This window comes from Zasmidium cellare (genome assembly GCF_010093935.1).
Source record: "Zasmidium cellare ATCC 36951 unplaced genomic scaffold M409scaffold_13, whole genome shotgun sequence".
Classification (NCBI taxonomy): domain Eukaryota; kingdom Fungi; phylum Ascomycota; class Dothideomycetes; order Mycosphaerellales; family Mycosphaerellaceae; genus Zasmidium; species Zasmidium cellare.
The window spans coordinates 217087-240991 of NW_022986957.1; the positions used below are offsets into that span (position 1 = coordinate 217087).

Here is a 23905-nt window from a genome sequence, read left to right on the forward strand (position 1 = left end):
CCACCTCTGGCCGCCGGAAGAGCAGCAGCGAGTCCTACGACGAGAAGGCCGACCGTGCACGTCTCCGCCGCGAATCGGGCTCCTTCGACGACGACGACGAAGAAGAGGGTTCGGACTTCTCCCTCTGGAGCGATACGGGCGACCTCGTCGACCAGCTTGCCGACCAAGAGGATCCCCTCGCTGCACGGCTACGCCAGAGCCTCGAAGAGGAGCTCTCCTCGCACCACCCCCGCAGAGGCCGCAATCGCCAGCCGAAACGGGTCCGATACGCCGCTGGCGAGCACGAGAACGGCGAGAAGGAGAGCCGTCATCCTGGCGGTTTTAAGAGGAAGGAAGATATAAGAATCCCTAGTCCGCCGCCCAGGGAACTTGGGTGGGGACAGAAGTGGTTGGCGAGAGTCATGGCTCCTGGCGATGGACCCTCGCGCATGCATGGCCTGCATGGCAAGAAGCTGATTTACTTCTTGTCCATCTTCGTGTCGTTGGGCGTGTTTTTGTTTGGGTATGATCAGGGTGTCATGTCGGGTGAGAATGGCGAGGCTTGAGATGGTACAACGGTGTTGGCTGACATGTCTCGACACAGGCATAATAACGGGTCCTTACTTCAAGGACTACTTCAACCATCCCTCCGCTGCCGAGATCGGAACCATGGTCGCCATTCTGGAAGTCGGCGCGTTCATAGCCTCGTTATCAGTAGGACGCATTGGAGATGTGCTGGGCCGGAGAAAGACCATTCTATACGGTGCCGTCGTCTTTGTCGTAGGCGGTGCCATTCAGACATTTGCAACGGGCATGCCGATGATGCTACTGGGACGTATCATTGCCGGCCTGGGGGTTGGTGCTCTCAGCACGATTGTGCCAGTCTACCAGAGCGAGATCAGCCCTCCGCACAACCGTGGCAAGTTGGCTTGTATTGAGTTCTCGGGGAATATCTTTGGATACATGTGCAGTGTGTGGGTCGACTACTTCTGCAGTTACATCAAGAACGACTGGGCCTGGCGGGTGCCTTTGCTGATGCAAGTGGTCATGGGAGGCTTGCTCGCTGTGGGAAGCTTCCTGATTGTTGAGTCCCCACGATGGCTCCTGGACAATGACCATGACGAGGAGGGCATTGTCGTCATTGCCAACCTCTACGGGAAAGGCGACATCCACAACCCCAAGGCACGGGACGAGTATCGCGAGATCAAGATGAATGTCCTGCTTCAACGACAGGAGGGCGAGCGATCCTACAGGGATATGTTCAAGCGATACTACAAGCGTGTGTTCATTGCCATGTCTGCTCAGGCTTTGGCGCAGCTCAATGGCATCAATGTCATTTCATACTACGCCCCGCTGGTGTTCGAACAAGCTGGATGGGTTGGCCGAGATGCCATTCTCATGACTGGAATCAATGGACTCACATATCTGGCTTCAACAATCCCTCCCTGGTATGTCGTCGACCGACTCGGCCGCCGATTCATCCTCTTATCCGGAGCCGTGATGATGGTCATCTCGCTATCAGCGATTTCCTATTTCATTTACATTGACGTTCACATCACGCCTACGATGGTCGTCGTCTTCGTGATGATTTATAACGCAGCGTTTGGCTATTCTTGGGGTCCGATTCCTTGGTTGTATCCGCCAGAGATTCTGCCTCTCAGCATCAGAGCAAAGGGTGCAAGTTTGTCGACCGCTTCGAACTGGGCATTCAACTGGCTTGTGGGAGAGATGACGCCTATATTGCAGGAAGCAATCAAGTGGCGGCTGTACTTGCTGCATGCGTTCTTTTGCGCGCTCAGTTTTGTTGTCGGTGAGTATTGGATGAGCAGAAGTGTGATAAGAACAAGGCTGACTTTCATCAGTATGGTTCATCTACCCGGAGACGGCCAATGTGCGGTTAGAGGACATGAATTCCCTGTTCGGAGACGCAACCACGATAGCGCCCACGCCAGAGACCCTCGCAGAAGCCGAATCGCTATTCAGCGGCAACCGTTCGCCAGTGGGATCTTTCCGTCTCGGCGACCAAGGCGATCCTCCAATCCCAGACATGGACCTCCAACCCCCAGATGTCGAAATCCAAGACGGCAAACCCCAGCTCAGCAAAGACGAAAGCCAAGGCGAAGGCGTGGGAGGTTGGATCACCAACGTCGTCAAGCGCGCAAGAGGCGACGACGCGAATGGCAGTGGCAGCGGCAAGTACAAGCGGGTAGGCCAGGACGACGAGCCATAATTGTGCAATTCGTGCGATTTGAGTCGAGCGTTGAGAGCGTGTGTCGGCGAGAATAGAGGCGTTTTTTCGAACGGTGATACCCGTCTTGGATTGGATAGAGTGGTGGAACTTACAACAACTGTGATGGGTGTATTACATAGTGGATGGGCTCGTGAACACATAAATGTACGGAAAAGAGTGAAAAGTTCTATCTCGATATCATTGAAGCGTAGTGAACTCACTATCATTCTCCCATCTTCACGTGTCCTGCCAAGCGCTGGACCCTTGAGCGTTCATTGGGCAGCGGCAGAGCCGGAGAGCAGCTGGCTGAAGTGGCTATGGTGTGGTTGATTACGCTGGACGCCGCCTCGTCTTCGCTCTGCACTGATTGTACTCTGCGCGCCCATTGCAATCATGTCGCAGACGGAGGTCCAGCACAACGATTCCAGCAGCAGCAACAATGACCCAGAGGAGAAGACGCAGAAGAGCCGGCGACCCCCAAGTACGCCCATGCCCGCCCCGTCTGATGCGGCAAGGTGTGGCAGCAAACTAATGCCGATGAAACAGACAACGCCTTCCGCCAGCAGCGATTAAAGGCCTGGCAGCCCATCCTCACCCCCAAGACCGTCCTGCCGCTCTTCTTCGCCGTCGGCATCATCTTCGCCCCCATCGGCGGCGTCCTGCTGTGGGCCAGCTCCACCGTCCAGGAACTCATCATCGACTACTCCGACTGCAACTCGACCGCGCCCATATGCAACGATTACAGCCCCATCCCCAGCGACAAGGTCACCGCCAACTTCAAGAACACCACCGATAATGCCGACCAGCCGACGTGGTGTAAAGAGTACAGGAGAGTGGGATACCCTGATGCGGATAATGGACCAGCTTTCGTGAATACCACCGCTTGTCGCGTGCAGTTCTACATCCCGGATAACATTGGTCCGCCGGTGCTGTTGTACTACCAGCTCACCAACTTCTACCAGAACCACAGACGATATGTGCAGTCTTTCGACCAGGACCAGCTCAAGGGCGACTACCGCGATAACAGTTCCATCTCCGGAAGCGACTGCGATCCCCTTAGGCAGGAGACGTTGGGCAAGGACGCTCAAGGGAACGATATCAAGAAGCCGTACTATCCCTGCGGTATCATCGCAAACTCGATGTTCAACGACACCTACTTCAACCCGGTGCTGTTGAATGCTCAGGGGGAGAGCGCCAGCAATGTCACGTACAACATGACCAACAGCGGTATCGCGTGGAGCTCGGATCGCGATCTTTACGACCCGTCGCCTTACAACTACAGCGACGTTGTGCCCCCGCCAAACTGGCGTGAGAGGTATCCCGTCTACAACGACACCTTCCAATTTCCAGATCTGAAGAACTGGGAGGAGTTCCAAGTGTGGATGAGAACCGCCGGTCTGCCTACCTTCAGCAAGCTCGCGCTGCGCAACGACAATGAAAGCATGCAGATTGGCAGGTACGAGATGTTGGTATATGATTGTGAGTTTGTCTTGGCGAAATTCCCAGCAGCCAGGTTGACGACTAACGCCACGTTCTTTCTCCTAGACTTCCCTGTCTCGCTCTACGATGGTACAAAGTCGATTCTAATTTCGACTCGGACCGTCATGGGCGGGAGAAATCCTTTCTTAGGGATTACGTATATTGTTGTTGGTGGTATCTGTATCGTTCTGGGAGGACTTTTCACTGTTACGCAGTTGATCAGGCCAAGGTGAGACCATATTGACGAACGACTTCACGGTGACGGAAATGGCTGACGTGACGTGCCTACAGGAAACTTGGCGACCACTCCTATCTCACATGGAACACCGATCAGCCGAGCACTGCAACCACCACCGGCAGAGCACCACGCCCTAACGAAGCTGCATGATCTCATCCACCCATTGTTCGATTATCTGCGTTCAGTCAAGGAGTTCAGGCGTCAGGTGCTCCGCATCGGAGTTAGAGAAGGATATCAGGGAAGGGTTCGCGGAGTCTACAAATTCTTACCATATGCCATGTATGTGCCTCATGAACTCTTGCTCGCTATGTTCCAGGTCTCTTGCCACCCCACAATTCCCAAGGCAGAGAAGACATTGCATTGTATTGACGAACAGGTTGGATCTTCTTTCATCTCATCCCATTGCAGACTCCCCGAGCATGTCCTAACCTTTAGGCACCGCCGCCCCGAAACATTTCTATCCGACCAGCCGTGCAAAGTCATTGAGATGTTTCCTGGATCCAGCATAGCTCTGTCTTTGCCACTCGCACGCGTTCTAGACGTCTCTCTTGGACTTGCGGAGTGGAGCAAGAGTGGGTGTCGCGCGACCTTTGTTGGCATGCGGCTCTCTTGTTTGCCAGGGAAGAATAGCCGCAAACGTCGACGACCTCGAGTGTGGCTTCCCCCGGGTGAGAGATCCAGGCCACGAATGCAAGACGGTTAAATATGAGAAGATGGGTCGACAGAGAAACTCCATCTTCATCGAAAGCTCATAACTTGTACATACCGGAGCTCTCGACATCTTCTTGTATATATCGTTTTATTCTTGGACCTTGTACATACCCTTTAACATTCCACGGCGAAACCGGCCAACGCTCACGTGTGGCTACATTCCTCGGAGCCCCCGACCATCTCAGATCCCCTATCTCGCCTCGCTCCCACTTCGACGAACGCGGAAAGTGCACTCTCTGGGACACGATGAAGAGTCTCACGGTCGCCGCCTTGGCGGCCCTCGTGGCAGTGGCGTCAGCACTGAACGGCGGCAACATTTCGACCTTTGTTGATCCCGCCACGGGCCACGAGATCCGGCATTTCGACTGCAGCGTCAACCGCGGCAAGGCTTCGTCCCACTTCAACGAGACGATCAAGTTCCTGCACCGCAACTCCCGCCGTCCCAATCAAGTCGGCACGCGCGCGGCCTCGCTCGTCAGGAAACAGACCGTCTCCCCGGCCCTCACGATCAAGACGTACATCCACCTCATCACCACCACCGCCAAAGAAGGCACCCTCACGCAAGCCACCGCGCAGGCCCAACTCGACGCCCTCAACAAAGCCTACAACCCCATCGGCATCACCTTCGTCCTCGCCGACGTCTCCATTGACGCCAACGACGCCTGGTCCGCCGCCGACGGCTCCGCCATGGACGAGCTCAAGCAAGCCCGCCGCCAGGGCACCTACGCCGACCTGAACCTCTACTTCCACTCGGACCTCTCCGGCGGCGTCCTGGGGACCTGCACGCTCCCCTCAAAGGTCACCGCGCAAACCCAACCCTCGCAGTACTTCACCGACGGCTGCAACATCAACGCCGCCACCATGCCCGGCGGCGCGCTGACGGGCTACAACCAGGGCATGACGGCCGTGCACGAGACGGGCCACTGGCTGGGTCTCCTGCACACCTTCGAGGGCTACTCGTGCGACGGCGACGGCGACTCGATCGCGGATACCCCCATGCAGAGCACCAGCACCGATGGGTGTCCGATGAAGCCTGCGAAAGATTCCTGTCCGACGCAGAGCGGTGTGGATCCTGTCCATAATTATATGGATTATTCGAGTGATGCTTGCTATGAGAGTTTTACGCCCGGGCAGGTTAGTCGGATTCAGAATATGTGGGCGGAGTATCGGAAGGGGTTTTAGGGAGGGGGGAGGGGGTGGAGGAGAGTGGATGGATGAAGAGGAGGAGGATTGGATGTTTGAACGGATGGGTTGGTGCATGTGATTGATGTTGATTTTGGGATACTTATGATTGATACTAATGTTTTGGTGGTTTTTAATGACGGCCTGGAGCTTGTTCGATCTTTCTGGATGGAGTCAATTTGGTTGTACATATAATATACTTTATTGTATCTCTTCTTCACGATAAAGGAAGAGAGTTGTTGTATATAATTACTGCATACTTTGTACATACTATACTTTCAACTCAGCCTGCATCGCTTCCATCCTTCGCCACATATCTGCTTCTATCATCCAAATTCCTCCATCGACGTAGTCTCAGGTACTGTATGTTCCTCCCACGCCAAGCACACGAGGCGTTCCCATCTGCAGCCAGGTGACGTTCCCTTTCCCACCTGCAGCACCTCCACTTTCGGCAATCGACCACATGCAACGCTGGTGCGTGGACCTTCTGCAAACCGCAATCTCGCCGACGTATGTCATTCCGGCTACAAATTTCACTGTTCTGACACCACTGATAGACAAGCTGTGCCGGACTGCAGCCGCAGAACGCGTTGGTCGCGCGAGATAGATACGGCTGGCCCTGTCGATGACTGATACGGTGGTTTGAGGATTGAGATACAGCATTTGTTGACGATAAGGATTGGTTTTGTCGACTTCTTGAGAAGATCTGTTTGGCTTTAGAGTCTCGCATACCCCAACGAAAGACCGTCCGGTCAGAAAGAATTAGAGTCATCCAAGATGGACACCATCAAACGACGCCTCTCCGCCGGAGGAGGAGGAGGCAGCCAACGAGCAGCATCGACATCCGCAACGGCCGCCGATGCGGATCTGGCGAAGATGGGCTACAAGAGCGAACTGCCTCGAAGTCTGAGCATGTTGTCCGTGTTGGGCCTCTCCTTCGCGATCATGGCGGTTCCATTCGGCCTCTCGACCACGATGTTGACGGGCCTTACGGATGGTCAGAGTGTCACGATCTTGTGGGGATGGGTGTTGGTTAGTCTGATCAGTTTGAGCATCGCGGCGAGTTTAGCGGAGATTTGTGCTGGTATGTTCTACTCTTCTCGTCGATGGGGAGGAGTGTGAAAGCTGATGATAGTGGTTTCTAGTCTACCCGACTGCTGGAGGCGTGTATTATTGGTCGGCAATGATGAGTACACCTAAATATGCTCCTATAGCCTCTTGGATCACGGGCTGGCTTAATCTCGTTGGAAACTGGACCGTCACCCTCAGTATCAACTTCTCCGGGGCCCAGCTCATCCTTTCGGCCATCTCCCTCTGGCGCGAAGACTGGGCGGCCAATGCCTGGCAGACGGTCCTAATGTTCTGGGCCGTAATGCTCATCTGCTTCTTCGTCAACGCCTTCGGAGCGAAATACCTGGACCTCATCAACAAGATCTGCATCTACTGGACCGCGGCCAGCGTCATCATCATCCTCGTCACCCTCCTCTCCATGAAAGACAACCTCCGCTCAGGCGAATTCGTCTTCGCCCACTACGACGCCAGCGCCTCCGGCTGGCCCTCCGGCTGGGCCTTCTTCGTCGGCCTCCTCCAAGCAGCCTACACTTTGACAGGCTACGGCCTCGTCGCAGCCATGTGCGAAGAAGTCCAGAACCCCGCCCGCGAAGTCCCCAAAGCCATGGTCCTCTCCGTCGCCGCCGCCGGCATCACAGGCGTAATCTACCTCATCCCCGTCCTCTTCGCCATGCCAGACATCCAAACCCTCCTCCAAGTCGCCAGCGGCCAGCCCATCGGCGAGATCTTCAAACAAGCCACCGGCTCCGCGGGCGGCGGCTTCGGCCTGCTCTTCCTCCTGCTCGGAATCCTCTTCTTCGCCGGCACCGGTGCCCTCACGGCCTCCAGCCGCTGCACGTACGCGTTCGCGCGCGACGGAGCCATCCCGGGGAGTCGCTGGCTGGGCACCACGAACAAGAAACTGGATATTCCCCTCTGGGGTCTCGTCCTCTCCACCGTCGTCGACTGTCTCCTCGGGTTGATCTACTTCGGCTCCACGGCCGCGTTCAACTCCTTCACGGGCGTGGCGACGATTTGTTTGTCGACGGGCTATGGCTTGCCGATCCTCGTGTCGTTGCTGAGGGGCAGGAAGTTGGTGAAACATTCGACATTCTCCCTGGGGAAATTCGGATTCGCGATTAATATTATCTGTATCTGTTGGATTTGTCTTGCGATTGTGTTGTTCTGTATGCCTGTTAGCTTGCCTGTAAGTCACTCCCTTCACCCCTTCCCCCTTGTTCTCACTAACACGCTTGCTCTAGGTCTCCGCCTCAAGCATGAACTACGCCTCCGTAGTCTGGATGGGCTTCGCAGCCATAAGTCTCCTCTGGTACTTGATCCGCGGAAGACATCATTTCACGGGCCCACCAGTCGTGCAAGGCGCGGATCCTACTTTAGAGGGCAAAGCACATCCTGCGGATTTGGACGGGGAGTTGGGTTTGGAGACAGCGGACACGACAGTTAAAGAGCCTTTGAAAGTATGATTGAGCTAAGACGGCTCTCTCAAGTAGCTCGCTTTTGTACAAGACATCTATCGATTTTCTTCAATATCCCATTATGTCGTATGCGTATGCGTCTGTGTCCTGCCACAGGGATGCGTAATGCTCTCGCTCGAGCGTGCCAAAGTCGCCGTATTGTTCCATTTCTTGCGTCTGTTGGACGCGTGCGTGCTGGGGACGCCGCTCAGGGGCTGCGGTCACAAGCTCGTAGCCAAGAACTCCAATAGTCCAAGTCAGGTTGCAAGCAGAGCAACTAATGGTATTCGTTTCGTCGTTAAGAGTCACTGTTCGCGTGCATCTAAAACATGTGAAAGAGCAACGCTCACAGAGCGTCTCCTTGCTGGTGTCTGTTTGTAATCGTGCTGGGCCGGCGCAGCGGGAGCAGGAGACTATCAGTCCAGCCTTCTTGAGTTTGCATGCGACGCAGAAAGAAGGCTTCCCCTTTCGCTTGAGTGCCTGCAGTGGAAAGCACGAAGCACAAGCTGCAACCGACTCTTCGTCGCCAATAGAGGCCACAGCCGCATTCTGCTCGATCGATCGGAGCATCTGAGGGATTCGCAGTACTGAGCGACCCGAGTCTTCAACGCCATCGCCTGCTGTCGGAAGTACGCCACACGGCAAGGTGCACGCCTCTACAGGCTCCGTCAGTTGCGACAATAGTTCCGCTCGATCATGCTCGGCTTGGAAGAGAGCGCGCTGGAACTCTGCTGCCTTCGGCTGTGCGAAGTGAAAGTGCTCGAGACGCTGATTGAGCTCGTCCAGAGTGCGCTGCGCGGCCACGGCGTTGCTGTCGGCTCGCGCAGTTTCGGCATCATCGTCTGGGTCCAGCTGTGCCTGCCGCAAGTGAGCATCACTTTGCGCAATCATTGCCTCGGTGCATTTCTCTTCAGCTTTGTTGATCTCTTCGCTCGACGGCGCCATGAAGGGCCCTTCATAGTTGGGTCCTTGGACAGCTTGCCTGAAGGGCAATGCACCACAAGGGCGAATTTCGATCTTGCCTGAGTCTATCATCGAGCGTGCTAGAGCCAACGAATCTTCTTGCTCGTCCTCTGCTGGCGCAGGTGCAGTCTCGAGCTTGAATTGCTGCGCCTTGTAGACCGGATTTGCCTCAATGCTAAACAAGTTAATACGTCCATTCTCGGTTCCCACCAACAACTCCCTGTGATCTTGATTGAATGTACCGGACATCACAGCAGATCTCTCGTGCCTCGGAGGCGCAATGTCATCCACGTGAGCGTTGTTCGGTGATCGATAAGGGTTCCATACTTTGACAATTCCATCGTGAGAGCCAGAGTATAGTCTTGTCTTAGTTGCGCCCCACGACAGGAATCGAACTCCTGTATCGGCTGTCTCTGGATCTCTGTCGTGGGCGAGGATGTTCTCCGTCGCGCCATGATGCAATATATGCAAAGGATTCTGTGACCTGTCCGCGGAGCGTTGATCCCAGATGTATACAGTTCCATTGGTAGCTCCAGCAGCGATCAAGTTGTCATCGTAGGGACAGAACACAACATCGTTTATGTCGGGCGCCGGACATTCCCAAGTGAGCACTTTACGCGCTTCCTGTTGGTTGGGCGCGAAACATTGAATAACACTCCGCGTGCTCCTAGCAACAGAAAGGGAACTTGGTTTGGACGCAACGGCAAAAGATGTAGAAGCCGAACTGGGGTTTGGGTTCCAAGCAACGTCGAAGACATTCCTCGTTGCACCTCGAATGGGGATCGCAGTACCAGTATTGATGTCCCACAAACACGTTTCGCCTGCATGCTCCTTCTCCTCGTCGCCGCAGAATCCTGCGAGGAGCAGCGCGCAGTGCCGATACGCGATTCCCCATTTCAGTGTGGATGGATAGATAGGCACTGACGATTGCAATTCTCTTCGACCAGGGGAGAACACAGAGCCTCTCTCATAGTCTTTCTCATGGCATCGATAGAGCTGAACGCTCTTGATATCCGTGTGGCAGCCGGTTGCTACAATGCCGTGTGGTGAACTGACTGCTAAAAGATCGACTCGAGCAGGGTGTTGTATCTCATAGCGACACTTGACGGCATTAACATCTGTGCCGACAGCATACCGCCTTAGCATCATGTCTTCGCCAGTTGTGTATAGCTTTCTCGGCGAGGAGGGTGAGAAAGCGGTCGCTGTCACAGTCTTGAACAGCCTGGAGTCTTGTGACGCTCGCATGGCGTGCAGTCCGTTGACATTGTCAGTCGTATCAACCAGCGGACGTGGAATGTGATGTTCAGTCATCTCTCGCAGTTTGCTTTGACTGCCGCTGCCAACGACGAGATTTCTCTGCATGTTGTATTGCATGCTTCTGTCGTCGGATATGGCAATCGAGCCTGCAGCAAACCGGTCGCCATCAGGTGCCCACGACAAAGCTACCACGTCTCCGGATGTGCCGTGGTACTGCTTTTGCAGGGCGTATGTTTTGTAGACGTGGTTCTTCACATCGTCTCGCACTGCACGCGGCGAGGCACCCCAGAATCGTCGGCCATTCAAGCCAAGCTCTCGATATCGCAGAACTTGTGATATTGACGCTGGGAAAGTTCCGTCCTGACGCGTTGAAGCATCCGGTAGAACGGGCTCAGGCGAATCAGCCAGATTCTCTTCTTCAGGATTTGCGAGCGCAGCAGATTCTCTTCTTGAAGCCTTCACAGATGCCCAGCTAACGAAGCCGTCCACAGCAGATGGCGCAGCATTTCTCGCACGCTTAGCTCGGCCAGTGGTAACATTGTCCGAAGAGTCAGCTCGTTCCAACGTTGGAATAGGTAAGGTGGACTTCTTGCGTCCAGGCCTAGCAACCGCAGCAGTCTCCTTACGATGAGCAAATTTGGTTGAGTATCGAACCTGGAGAGACCCTTTTGTACGCCCGTTAAAATGAGGTACTATCTCATCCCAACTGAGCCCATCGGCTTTGAGCTGGCACAGAAGTTCATCTTCTTCAGGATGATACGGCTCACGCGTGCCAGGTCCCTTCCAAGGATTTGCCTCCTTTTGCGTCGCACCTGTGCTAACAGGCTTGCTATTCGTGGTCGTAGAAGTCGAAGATTTCATTCGAATTGAATCTTCAATTTCCGGCTCATCAGAATAGGACACACGCTCTGTATCAGGATTTGTCACATCGATTAAGATGGCTGGAGGCCGACTGCTTCGCAGGCTCTCCGACTGTGGAACGAAACTTTCCTCGGCTCTTGGTCTCTTCAGGATTCGACTGTCTGCACTATCGACCAGCAGCGACGCTTGACGCTTGATGCCATTCTCGAGCTTGCCAAGTACGTCCTTCGGACCGTTTTCTTCCCGCATTCGCACGACTTCAAGCCCTGCTCCAGAAAGGATCGAAGTCTTCGCAGGCTGTGTGATCTGGAGGCGGTTTTGATTTGTCGAAGCACCATCGCCAGATTCCACGTTGTTGCCTTCTGGTGACCCTGACAGGAATTTGTTGAGCAGGCTTGATTCGGGCGGGCTGGACAACGAGGAACTGGACTGTGCTGTAAGAGGCCGTTCGCGAACACGATCCTGAACAGAGCTGTGACCATATCTCTTTGACTTGTCAATGCGGAAGGATCGCTCGCTCGGGTAGTCGGTCTGATTGCCCGTCCTAGTGCTCGTTGCCCGTGCTTCGAAGCTGGTGTTTGCATCATTCGCTGATCGCGTTGTCCATGTATGCTCACCCATTGGGTTACCTGATGCCATAATATCATCCCCGCTTCCACCATTGCTATACTCCCAGTGCCCATTTGACTTAGCTTCCTCTAGCGATTGCTGGCCATTCGAGCGCTCGACGTTGTCGATGCGCACCAAGTCTGGGACCGCATTGCTGTGTGACCTGTTATGCTCTTCAAAGTTCTCTGCACGAGCGTCGTGATAGCTCTCGTATGGTTTGAAATCGGTATTCGGTCCACCATTCAAAGGAGAGGAAGAGTCCGCATTTCCCCATGAGCGATCGTCGTTGAAGTCGAAGTCATACTGCTGGGCTGCGGTGCCATTCGTACTGACGAGTTTCGTGATCTTATTTTTCCGTGGCTTGAAACCAGCAAGCGCACCTTCTGCTGCCTTCCGAGGGGATTCCTCATCGCTTGAGCAGAGGTCAACGATCTCGACCGCCATGATCGTGGGCGGGTTGGAGGGCTCGAAAGTTGACTTTGTGTCCGACCATCCTTTCAGACCTCGACAAGGATTCAAGTTGATTCCATGGTGTCTGTCAGGTCCTTGTCTTCATCGGCTTGTTCGCCAGGACAACGTAGCCGAAGTGAAGTGGTAGTTGCTGAAGTGGTCGATCACGTTCGAGTCGCGAGTGACGCGAAGTCGCGAGGAGCGGAGCTGGTTCCGCACCCTGAAGCATTCACTTGAGCGATTGCAAGTGCTCTGCTTCAACAACTCCATGTGAAAGACTTCACTTCAAGTACCCATCATGCCGGCCGCCTACCTCATATCCAGGTACGTGATCCGTTATACTGCAAAACAAGCATCGACTGACTCAGAATAGGACAATCGATCCCATCTTCGCCGTGAGCGTCGGCATCGTGGCAGCTGCTGTCCGGATCAACAGGGAGGAAAAGGAGAGAGGAAAGACAACTCAAGAAACAATCGATAGCCTAAATCGCCGGACCGCAATGCTTTTTGGCAATGACACACCTGCGACAAAGGCGGTCGAGAAGTGAGGATGAGATAGCCCTGCCATGGCTTCGGCACAGCCAACGTTCGACTGGACAACCCCTTGCAGTACGACCATGCCGTTGAAGATGAGCACTTGAGAGTTGAATTGAAGCGCTTCGGAGTATGGACGACAGAACAAGGAGAGAAGATGGCAATTGCTAGCCAAAGCATGTTGCCAATGAGTCACATCCCGCCCGAGCCCTCAGACTCTGGGCGGACGAGGGGGATCGAAGCAGCTGGTTCAACAGGCAATTCTGGAGGATGGTTCAAGAAGAATATGACTAGGATACAGGAGAAGGCAAGCTGGAAATATGCGAGAAGCAGGGCTCGTACTGCACTGCGCAATTGTACATTATGTGACATTGATTGACTTCACCTCCCCACCTCAAGCAGCATTAGGAAACATCTGCAACGGGCCCAAACCCTGCGGTGTCCCCAAGACCTCTTCATACGTAGTCTTCCAAAACTCCACATTCGCCCGGTTCAACTCCCACGACCGAAATCCCGTCACCTGCGTGTTATTCTGCTGATACGGCGTCAACCCATTCTTTCGATTCACACTATCCAACACGCTGGCAAACCCAAAGTAATTCGGCTCGCTCTGCCTCTCGACACTCGTCAACCACGCTACTAAGAGCTTCGCCGACTCGAGCATCTTTGTCCCTTTGATAATGGCGATGTCCTGCACCCAGGAGATCTTCTGCTCGGGGGCTTCGATGTCTTTCGATAGGAGGAAAGGAACTCCTAGATTGTAGGCTGTGAACGAGAGCGAGCGTTTGGAGGTGGTGTTGTGTCCCTGAGTAAGAAGTGCAGCTGGAGTATAAGTGCCACGAACCCATTGGACGTCGTTCTTCGCGAGAGCGTAGAGCCATTCATGGCCGTAACGGCCAATGATTAGGCTGAAGAGGTAGGCGATTGCATCATCGTCGTTGGGGTAAGTGAGGATGAGTTTGCCCTTGAATTTCGGGTCGGTGATGGAAGCGTATGAGGTTGGCACTTCAGAGGCGTTGATCTTGGAGCTGTCGTAGACCATCTGGCCGAAACCAACTGCATATCCAAGTCAGTATCGATTATACACAGTTCTGAAGCGGAAAGAGGACTGACAAAGTGAAGCAGCCATCCAAGCCCCATCGAAGTCCTTTTCGCCATTCAAGATATCGTTGAACGTAGGAGGCTTATAATTCACCAGCTTGCCCTCCTGCTTCCATCGAGGATAGTTGTGCGTCGTCTGCAACCACGCAACGTCCGCAACATGCTTGCCCTCATACCACCCTCGATCGATCTGGTTATCGTGATACTTGGACAGCTCTACGGTCAGATTGATCTTGTCGTCTGGGAATCGCTTCGCGAAGGACGTTCGGACTTCGTCGCCCGCTGCTCCGGCTATCCCTGATCGTCAGGTTTGGATCTTCGACAGCGGTGTACTTCGACGTACCATCCCCTCCCCAGAAGACTTGCAGAGTTCCATTCTCCTTCTTGGCCGCAGTGTAGATATCGTTTAAAGACCGTGTATCGACATCGACGAGAGGAGAAAATGTTGCATTCGCGCAGGCAACCAGTGCAACGAAAGACAGCGAGAGCTTCATCTTGCAGTTGTGCGGCAGTCAGCAGAGGAAGAGGAGAGGACCCAACCTACTTGTTATACGACTCTACTATGAGACAAGTACAATCCTCTACAGGCCGCATTGTGAAAGCCTTGCGAAGATGACTGATAGACTTCACGACACAAGTTCACTCCGACCAGCACCCTCGGCCCAAAGAAGACATTTCTCAGGAACGTAGGATCGTTTGCAGACGTTGCGCTTTCGATTGATTTGATTCTTGTGGTATTGACTTTTTCGCGTTCGCTGGGTCTCAGCTGAAAGGGGAGGAAGGTCTTGAAGGAGGATGAAGGGCTTGAAGGAGGAGAGCTTGCGAAAGGCTGTCGATATTGTTGTGCCTCTCGACACGAGGACTGGAGGAGTAGATTTTATCTGTGCGACGCTGTTTCTACGATGATTGTTTTCTTGTTCCGATGCATCGTCACTGCGAAAGTAAGACAGCTGCATATCTACCTGTCCGAGATAGTTGATTTGAACTTCAACAACCCGGCTACGAATGCGTCAGTCGATTGTTGGGCTGTTGAGAACCATCTTATGGACGATCGAGGTGCTGAAAACGTACTGGCTCAACTCTCCTTACCGAATACTGAAGTGAAGTGAAGGAAAGGGAAGAGACGGGAAGAGAGTTCAATCACATGAGCGCTGCGGCGGCAAGCGTGATCGATTACGCGAGCTGTTGCCCCACTCAAGCTGGAGCAGGCGGTCAGCGGTTAGATACGCAAGGCAGGCCGGTGAGGCTGGGAGAGAAGGGCAGATGATATTGATGAGGCATCGAGGCAGAGAGTCGTGTGTTGTACATACCTCGTGCCTACTCATCTCACAGGCAAGGGATGACCACGGCACAAGTGGCCATCACATGACAGCGCGCTACTGAGACGGACGTCATAGCACAGGACGAAGTGCTGGGGGTATGCGAGTTGTTTGTGTGCAGAGAAGGCTGTTTGGCAGCTAGATACTCCTGGGTATTGCAATATCAGGTACAGCCAGTGTCCTCGCCTTGCCACATCGCCATGACGGGCGGTGCTTGTCCAGACCGCTGGCTTAATGATCCATGCTGCTTGCCATCCTCTGCGATTTGTCATTCTCTCATGATGTTCCTATCGTTCCTAGTTTGTCCGCCAAAAGCACACGTATCTCATTCCAAACGCCCAGATTCCAAAGGAGACGTTTCTTGTCGTGGGCCATGTCGGACTTCTTCGTGGTTCGTGTCGTAGAGTGCAGGGAAGGGGAGGTCGAACGGCAGCTTATGCGGCCTCACCGAAGGTGTTCTCGCCAGAGTAGCTGCAGACTTGTCAGTATGTGTCATGAATGTCGTTGTAGTCTGGTAAGCACATACGTGATGTAGAGGAAGCCGTCCTCGTCCTTGTGCTCCTCGTAGATTGAGCTCATGAGGGCAGCAGTTGGTGGCAGGACCTCGTCGACGAAGATGAAGATGGCCTTCTCTGGGCTGAGCTTGATGCGCTTGCGGATGACGTAGACGAACTGGCCGACGGTGAGGTCGGCTGGCACCAAGTACTTCTTCTTGTCGATGGTCGCGATGTCCGACTTCTCAACCTTCTCGCAGATAACCTACAGCAGGCAGTCAGTATTGCTCGGAATACATCACATGGTTCGTAGCTGTCTTTTTGAGCGTCTGTGGTAGTTACAGACGCCTTGTGGCGGTATTGCGACGTACCGGAATTCTATCAGCGTACTTCTGGCGGATCCTCTCTGCTTCGGCCTTGCGCTTCTCGAACGGGTGCTCGTCCTTAAATCGAGATCTCATGCTTGCGGTGTTGTTGGTTGTGGTTTTGTGTGTGGTGGATAGAGGTTTGAGTGGATGTCGTGGTGGTGGTAGGTTGTTGTCGAGGTGACGGAGCGACTGAAGGCAGCAGCTGGAGTGAGTGTTGCGCACGGCTTAGCGGGGCAGGTGACCTCGAGGTAGATCCGACTATTATATATCACAAGCTAGATGAACAAACGACGCAACGGTGAGTCAGCCGGACAAGTTGGCGCTGACCTGATGTATTCAGATTGCGATATAGCGGTATCGACTCAAACAATGAAGATGGCTCAATCGGCCAAACAAAGACACGCTTCCCTTAGATTTCCCCTTCGATCAACCCAACGCTCGTTCAGATTGTATGCCCCACACACCGCCTTCCGCCTATGTACGCCACCGTACTCCGGGTATCGCTCGCTAAGGCAGACATCAAACTGAACAAATGGAAAGCAATCAAAGAGTCGCAGTCGGGAAGTAGAACTCGCTCCAGAGATACTCGTAATCCTCCACAAAGTTCCCAATCATGTCGAGGATAGGCTTGTTCTTCAGCTTCGATGCGAAGCCATCGACCATCCCCCTCGTAATGTTCTCGTAGAAAGCACCGCGCAGAGTCCACCACGCAAGCGACCAGCTGCGCTTCTTCATCTCTTCCCGCTCGAGTTGAGTGAGGCCACGCGCTCCGCCCGGTCTTCGTCTTTCGAGGTCATGCTTCGCGAGTTGTCGTGCGCCGTATTCGATGCTCACACCCAGCAGCCACGGTCTCCAGTCTGTCTTGCCTTTGCCGTCCTCCCTTTGACTCCAGTATGACATCGCAACAGCATATATGACTGGTCGTAGAATGAACATGACTTCTGCAATCTCGCCGAATCCAGATGTCCGGTGCAGCAGAGCTTTGGGTGGCTTTATGTCGTCGGCAGTCAAGACCTTCGACAGCAGGTAAGAGGATATGTCGTCCGAACTTGGCAGAGGCGGTAGGGTCAATGAGGTTCGGGGCATTGTCCACTGCTCGCTGCCTGCCTCTGATCTCTCAGACGGCGGGCTTGCTAACGCTTCGTCCTCTTGAGCCTCTTTCTCCTCAACAACTTCTCGCTCTGGCAAAGGTGGCGTTAGAAGCGGCCGGGAGTTGGTCAGCCGCATCAGTATTAATCGACACACAGCCTTGATAGCCTCCAAGAATACCACCAGCCGCCACCGCGCCTTCTCGCCCTTCTTCTTCGCCATCATCTCCAGCAACAGCTCGGTATATTGTACGATGTGCAGCGTCGTTGCGGTCCGTCGGTAGGTAGAACTCTTCTGACAGTAGAATCGCGTATATCTGTTATGAGGTGTCTGATGCCGTGGTGTTCGTAGGTGTTGCGCCAGCGCTCGTGAGAGAAGAGAATCGTGGTAGAGGGCGATGAGTTGGACACCGGAATTGAGTGACTCGGTCGAAATGTCAGACATCTTCAAGCCTCCTATTTCACGATCAGTTTCCAGCGATAACGCGATGATATGGAGGCATTTTACCGGGAACCAAGTATGTCAACGATCGCAATGCGCCCTCGACCTGGCCAACCGCGCCGGCATTCTTTGTGATGAAGTCGCCGTACATGTTGATCCATTTGGTCGGCAACTTGACGACGACCTTGGTCTGCTCCGCCGCCTGCTTGATATGCTCCATCATGTGCGTCGTTGCCGCTCGCGCGGTCAATGGAAAGAGGGTGGAGGACAGGAGAAACGGCCAGACGGAGCATGCGACACAAGGATGATGATGCGGTTCGCGCTGGCTGGCAATGCGCTCGGAACGCGCTCAGCCGAGGCTCATCCTTCTCATCAATATTTAGTTAAAGCTTCGACAGAGACATCTGACAGGACAGTAGAATGAGAGCTGTTTTTAATTGCTATCCCCAACAATCCTGCATAGCCTTCGTTGTTTGGATGGCGTAGCTAATTCCGCGTGGCATTTGATACCCAGGAAAGACTCATGAGCACCTACTTCACCGAAATCTGCCCCAAACCCAAGTTCGCCTCATCTCAGGAGTGACGTTGTTTAAGGGTTGAACGACATCGACAATCAGAAGGCTGACAGTGAGAGAGAGAGGCTGTCATTTGGCTACGTCCACGAGTGGACAGAACAACATCATGTTTGACCAAGGCGTCGGTTAGGCTCTTAGGCGATGGATCCAAGATCCCCCAGGAGTGAGATTCGTATGTGGCCCCTGCCGTATTATCGTGCTCAGGACACCCAGGGGCTGACGAGTTCTTCTCGCATAGCCTCGCCTCAGTGCTTGGTGGTTGCTGAATGATAGCTGACCGACCAAACACATGAGAAAGGCCGGCTTCCCCCGAGCTTGCAAGATCAGGCCTATGATCATGGTTGCCGTCCCTTAGGTAAAGATTTCATTCTCTTCTTGCCACCATTGACGAAAGTCTCTCAGCCTTTGCGTCCTCTCCTGTGCGAGCAATCTTCCGGTCTCAGTCTTCATCATACCCTCGAGCTTTTCCAGCTTCTCAGCAAAGTGGTCGATACTGCCTTGCATTCCACGGCCGGACTCCTTCGCAGCACCGTACGCAAACACCCTCCCGATTCCAATCGCTCCAATAGCATCAAGACGATCGGCATCCTGGACCACAGCCAATTCAGGGTGGGAGGCAACGATGGCCTTCACAAGCTGAGGTCGTTTGACTTCGTTCGAGTAGGACACGTTCTCAACAATGATTGAAACCTTGGCAACCAGCCGATGAGTACATCCATTCTTCGTGAGAACGTCCGAGACCAGTTGAGCGGCGTTCTCGCCGGGCTCGACATATTTCCTGTCGCCCACGTCGTGCAGCAGAGCACCAAGAACAACCGCCTGACTATCCAGTGTCTTCTCAGGATAGTCCTTTAGTTCGGCAGCCAGTATGTGCTTTGAAAGGGCGAGTACACGGCGGATGTGGTTGAAGTCGTGGGACATGTCGTAGCGGCCCATGTATTCCTCGACATATTTGTAGACGTTCACGTAAAGGCTTGAATCCTCGAAGTCCTGCTTCTCAGGAACGTTGATGCTCTCGGCGAGCTTGACGGCGCTGTCTTCCCTGCCCATCTTTTGTTTCAGGTTGGCATGTGGCTTCGGGGTTGGAAGCTGAAATCTGTTCACTGTCCATCACTCCTCATAGCTCTCTTACAGCCATCTTGAAGGAGACAGTCGTTCTCAGCTTGTGAGAATATATCCAGGCAGACGCGACTGTCAAATTGAGAGGCCTGATGTTTGGAGCATAGAGCGGCCAAAGGTCTGTGCACCAAGCTTTCAAGCATCAGTAGGCGGCTCTGCTGGCGCGGCGATCTCTCGAACTTCAACAACACATACACCTCACACGACACCTCCCCGACGCCATCTCCGACCGCATCCACCTCCGCCGAACCATCTTGATCAGATCCGCAACTACTCAAGATGCCGGCCACCACAGCCGAAACGCTGAGCATCGTCAACCGCACCGTCTCCGTTGCGCCTCTCGTCCTCCTCTCAGCAGCAGACCACTACGGTCGATCCGCCAAAGGCACTCGAAAGCGTGTTGTTGGCGTTCTACTGGGTCAGAATGATGGCAAGAGCGTGCGAGTATCCAACAGCTTCGCGGGTATGCGCAAATTGATGGACTATAAACTGGACAGCTGAGCTGATCACATGCAAACAGTGCCTTTCGAGGAAGATGAGAAGGACCCCTCGGTGTGGTTCCTGGATCACAACTACGTCGAGTCGATGAATGATATGTTCAAGAAGGTCAACGCGAGGGAGAAGCTGATCGGTTGGTACCATTCGGGACCTAAGCTGCGGGCTAGTGATCTCGAGATCAACGAGCTCTTCAAGAGATACACCCCAAACCCGCTTCTAGTCATCATCGACGTACAACCGAAGGAGGTCGGCGTGCCCACAGATGCGTACTTTGCTGTGGAAGAAATCAAAGATGACGGAACGACTACATCGAAGACCTTTGTACATACACCCAGCACCATCGAGGCAGAGGAGGCAGAGGAGATTGGTGTTGAGCACCTTCTGAGAGATATCCGGGATGTCGCAGTCGGCACCCTCAGCACACGGATAACCAGCCAACTCGAATCCCTCCAAGGCCTGCACCTACGGTTACAGGACATCGGCAGATACCTACAGAAAGTCCTCGACGGAGATCTTCCAGTCAACCACGCAATTCTCGGCAACCTTCAAGACGTGTTCAACCTCCTACCTAATCTCTCCACACCCAAGACCGCTGCCAAGGACCTACCCACTATTAATGGCATAGTGAATGGTGCAGTTGGTGTCACCGGCGGCAGCACAGAGAACTCCGAACTCGCCCGTGCCATGAGCATCAAGACCAACGATCAGCTCATGTCGATCTACCTCTCCAGCTTAATACGAGCCATCACAGCGTTCCACGATCTCATTGAGAACAAGATCCAGAACAAGCGGCAGCAGGAAGACGCGGACGCGAAGAAGGAGGAAGACAAGAAAGACGAGGAGATCAAGAAAGAGGAGAAGCTCATGTTGAATGGAACATCAGAGAAAGCAGAAAAGGAAGGTGCAGATGATCCGAAGAAGGATGAGAAGGGCAAGAAGAAGGGATAGACGAATGTTCACGAATGAGACTGGGAAACGGCGTGCATTGGCATGGACGGCGTCTGGAGCATGAGCAGCGCGGCGTCACGCGCAGCCAGCGAAAGTAGACTGGCTCATTGGAGTATGTACATTATCAGCAGACACCCACACGAGAAAGCGTCACGTGTGCAGCCGCCGATTTTGGCGCGCTAGCCGCGACTTGGATGCTACGATGCAAACCAGCATGTGTAGCATGATAGCCAAACATGTAACGATTTGCCTTTTCTACCATTTCTGATACATTCCACGGTACTGATCACATCCCACGCCCGGCATTGAACTTTTGCCACACAAAAGGATCGGCCACCTCCGTGCATCAGCTGGCAAGCTGCATTCGAGACTTCATGCGTGCTGGAGACAGACTCGCAGATGACCGTGGAGGTGCAATCGAGCCAAACGTCATCCTCACAGCTGATTCAATCACCCCAGCCAGCAGCCCATCCAGCAATCTCCTCAGCCGATACATCGCGCTCGTCCACAAGGTGGGCAAACATCTGGCCATGCTCGACCAGTGCACATGCCAGTAGATGCTTGCAGATGGGCAGATCAGTACCACGGCTAAGCCCTCCAAAGAGGCAATCCTTCCCATTGGCAGCACTGTCGCTTTTTGCGCTCGGCTCGTCCGAGTGCTGTCTGGCAGCCGGAAAGGCTGAGAATGTGAAGGCTGGGCATGAACAGCTCCATGCGTCTAGGCGGACTCCATAGTAGTTGACGTGTTCATACGCAGAGTTGCGCGTGTTGTGCTGTTGGGCGGATCGTACGAGGAGTAGCCTCAGGTTGGCATTGGAAACTTTGAGGCGCGTTACAAGCCCTCTGTCAAGTAGGTCCAATGCTGGAAGCAGCTCCTTCTCGTACAGGGCGTAGAGCGTGAGGAAGAGGTTTCTGACTTCCGGTGAAGCATCCCTCAAAGGATTCGCTGACTGCGATCCAATGGGTGCAGCGGCTATTGCTGAAACCAACGCGGAGACGGCCTGGCGCGTGTTATAGTCTGAGGCTGCATTGGGGCCATTGAGGCCTGACTGAGTCTCCATATAGCTGCATCGTATTATGCATTAGCGCTGCATCGCCACAAAACCTGAGGCAGAAGGCTTGAAAAGAGAGAATGCCCAATGGCTTGATTCTGAGGCCGCTATGGTCGATAGCAGATGCAAGATCGCCTTACGCTTCGGTCATGTCCATCCAATTGAGGCTGGGTGTCACAGAAACTGCATGCCAGGCAAACGCAGAGTGCTTTGTTGTCGGCGACGTGTACCAGTACGCCGTTGCGCGATGATCCGCCGCAGCCTCGGGCACAAACAGTAGCAGTGTTCGATGACCGCAGATTAGGTTGTGGGCAGTCGTCGGTTGTCGATATCCATTTTTGAAAGATACATGTTGCAAGTCTTCGAGTGACGTTGAAATACGCGCTGCGCGCTGTGGCTCGAGCGTCCCGGTGACGACGCGACTTCCTTTCTCGATTCGCCTTCGGGGCCACCCACACCAAACACCCACTCCGAGTCTCGACCTACCATATGGAAACCTAATACGGCACAACACACCCCCTGGCCAGGCCACGGCGGCGCACCTGATCCAACCGTCTCAGCACCCGAGCATCTGCTACTGAGACAATGCATGTGAAGGTGTATCAGCCTCGGGCAGCTGAGCACTCAATGGCGGCCTCCAGCAGCAGCAGCACTCCAGAGTCCAATGTGCCCACGCGGGACACCTTGCGGTCACGAGTGACGCGATCACCATGCACAAGTCATCCACGGTCGCTCGTCAATGCTCACACCCGCGTTGGTTCTTCGGGAGGTGGTAAGCCCGCCAGCTCCGAATGACAATCAATGTGCACTGGGAACGGAATAATGCTGTGGTGAGATGTAATCACTACCGCGCGTAGCCAGAGCCAACCCCCACGGAACCTCTTGCAGCAACAGATGGCGAGCATTGACGAGCGCGTCGCTTAGGCTCGGGCTTGCGAGGGCTGCACGACTCTTTGTTCTGCCTACAGCCGCCGGTGAGAGGTGTGCCTCGCCATTTGGGGCGGCCCTGTGGAGGAGCGAGCCATTGGCACAGGCAAACAGATGACCGCTGCGGGTGACCTATCAGATCCATGTCGAGGTGTGGCGCAGGCTCGGACATCTTGATCGCAATGGCACGCCAAGCAGCAGCGTGTGCTGTCGTCACACGGACGGTACGCGGACAGCAGGCACTCCCAGCAGGACGCGACCGGATGCCCTTTCGAGCCCATGGAGCGAGCAGTGCGAGAGCGCGACGAGGGACCGCTGGAGTTAAGAGGATTATTTCTGATCAATGTTCGGCGTATTAATTGGAAATCCATAAGCAGGGGATCGGAGGCTGGCGCTGCCGATGGTCCGCCACATCTGCCATGCTCGCTGAGCGCGATGACTCAATGCGACGTGACCCCAATTCATCCAACAAGAATGCGCACCAAGGTTAGCGGTTGGTGACCGGAGAGCGATTGGAGCCTTGACCCCGAGCAATTGACGAATCGCATTGGGCATGACACGCTGGGCGCGTGGGTTCGCCCAACTTCTGGGACATTCGGGATCTCAATTGTCAGCGACTCTCTGTTGTCGCAGCGCACCGGCAGCCTGACTCTGCTGTCAGGTGCGCCCATGCCCTTCAAATGCAGGTCTTAGTGCTGCTTGCCTGGGCCTGCTTGTTCGCGCGTAAGTCATATTCAGTCATCGTCCGCTGCCGCCTGCGCTGTCTCATCGCAAGCTTTCGCTGTCTTCAATCCCAGCGCCGTGGCTCAGCTGCCTGGCGCATCCAGTATATTGCTAACAACGTGCGCCCACGTACCATTCGAATCATTTTTGTCACCGCACCGCCGCCCACATTTAAAAGTCACCGACCCTTCAGTCACAGTTCCGGCCGAAAGTCAGACGCTGCGAATACACTC

At 54.3% G+C, this 23905-nt stretch overlaps 11 protein-coding genes across 11 annotated transcripts; 6 read left to right on the forward strand and 5 right to left on the reverse strand.

The window, feature by feature from the left end:
- Window positions 1–401: 401 nt before the first annotated feature.
- On the forward strand, window positions 402–2209 carry M409DRAFT_65609 (uncharacterized protein; the record flags this gene model as incomplete). Its single annotated transcript, XM_033816590.1, has 3 exons — window positions 402–525; window positions 584–1789; window positions 1842–2209. The coding sequence occupies 3 exons, from the start codon at window positions 402–404 to the stop codon at window positions 2207–2209; spliced, it is 1698 nt and encodes a 565-aa protein (XP_033668961.1).
- Window positions 2210–2602: 393 nt separating this feature from the next.
- On the forward strand, window positions 2603–4076 carry M409DRAFT_65610 (uncharacterized protein; the record flags this gene model as incomplete). The annotated part of the gene is made up of 4 exons (XM_033816591.1): window positions 2603–2690; window positions 2756–3688; window positions 3755–3917; window positions 3980–4076. 4 exons carry the CDS (start codon window positions 2603–2605, stop codon window positions 4074–4076), a joined length of 1281 nt encoding a protein of 426 aa, XP_033668962.1.
- Window positions 4077–4883: 807 nt separating this feature from the next.
- Window positions 4884–5819, forward strand: M409DRAFT_21519 (uncharacterized protein; the record flags this gene model as incomplete). Its single annotated transcript, XM_033805896.1, has 1 exon — window positions 4884–5819. One exon carries the CDS (start codon window positions 4884–4886, stop codon window positions 5817–5819), a length of 936 nt encoding a protein of 311 aa, XP_033668963.1.
- Window positions 5820–6596: 777 nt separating this feature from the next.
- M409DRAFT_65612 (uncharacterized protein) lies at window positions 6597–8353 on the forward strand (the record flags this gene model as incomplete). The annotated part of the gene is made up of 3 exons (XM_033816592.1): window positions 6597–6903; window positions 6965–8076; window positions 8132–8353. The coding sequence occupies 3 exons, from the start codon at window positions 6597–6599 to the stop codon at window positions 8351–8353; spliced, it is 1641 nt and encodes a 546-aa protein (XP_033668964.1).
- Window positions 8354–8424: 71 nt separating this feature from the next.
- Window positions 8425–12478, reverse strand: M409DRAFT_53398 (uncharacterized protein; the record flags this gene model as incomplete). Its single annotated transcript, XM_033812357.1, has 2 exons — window positions 8425–8559; window positions 8654–12478. 2 exons carry the CDS (start codon window positions 12476–12478, stop codon window positions 8425–8427), a joined length of 3960 nt encoding a protein of 1319 aa, XP_033668965.1.
- Window positions 12479–12782: 304 nt separating this feature from the next.
- On the forward strand, window positions 12783–13032 carry M409DRAFT_21522 (uncharacterized protein; the record flags this gene model as incomplete). The annotated part of the gene is made up of 2 exons (XM_033805897.1): window positions 12783–12808; window positions 12858–13032. The coding sequence occupies 2 exons, from the start codon at window positions 12783–12785 to the stop codon at window positions 13030–13032; spliced, it is 201 nt and encodes a 66-aa protein (XP_033668966.1).
- A 380-nt stretch (window positions 13033–13412) lies between these two features.
- M409DRAFT_53399 (uncharacterized protein) lies at window positions 13413–14613 on the reverse strand (the record flags this gene model as incomplete). Its single annotated transcript, XM_033812358.1, has 3 exons — window positions 13413–14074; window positions 14132–14410; window positions 14463–14613. 3 exons carry the CDS (start codon window positions 14611–14613, stop codon window positions 13413–13415), a joined length of 1092 nt encoding a protein of 363 aa, XP_033668967.1.
- Window positions 14614–15872: 1259 nt separating this feature from the next.
- On the reverse strand, window positions 15873–18050 carry M409DRAFT_65614 (uncharacterized protein; the record flags this gene model as incomplete). Its single annotated transcript, XM_033816593.1, has 5 exons — window positions 15873–15909; window positions 15965–16197; window positions 16304–16502; window positions 16872–17844; window positions 17897–18050. The coding sequence occupies 5 exons, from the start codon at window positions 18048–18050 to the stop codon at window positions 15873–15875; spliced, it is 1596 nt and encodes a 531-aa protein (XP_033668968.1).
- Window positions 18051–18756: 706 nt separating this feature from the next.
- On the reverse strand, window positions 18757–19455 carry M409DRAFT_21526 (uncharacterized protein; the record flags this gene model as incomplete). The annotated part of the gene is made up of 1 exon (XM_033805898.1): window positions 18757–19455. The coding sequence occupies one exon, from the start codon at window positions 19453–19455 to the stop codon at window positions 18757–18759; it is 699 nt and encodes a 232-aa protein (XP_033668969.1).
- Window positions 19456–19803: 348 nt separating this feature from the next.
- Window positions 19804–20970, forward strand: M409DRAFT_21527 (uncharacterized protein; the record flags this gene model as incomplete). Its single annotated transcript, XM_033805899.1, has 2 exons — window positions 19804–19987; window positions 20045–20970. 2 exons carry the CDS (start codon window positions 19804–19806, stop codon window positions 20968–20970), a joined length of 1110 nt encoding a protein of 369 aa, XP_033668970.1.
- A 446-nt stretch (window positions 20971–21416) lies between these two features.
- M409DRAFT_21528 (uncharacterized protein) lies at window positions 21417–22031 on the reverse strand (the record flags this gene model as incomplete). The annotated part of the gene is made up of 1 exon (XM_033805900.1): window positions 21417–22031. The coding sequence occupies one exon, from the start codon at window positions 22029–22031 to the stop codon at window positions 21417–21419; it is 615 nt and encodes a 204-aa protein (XP_033668971.1).
- Between the last annotated feature and the right edge of the window lie 1874 nt (window positions 22032–23905).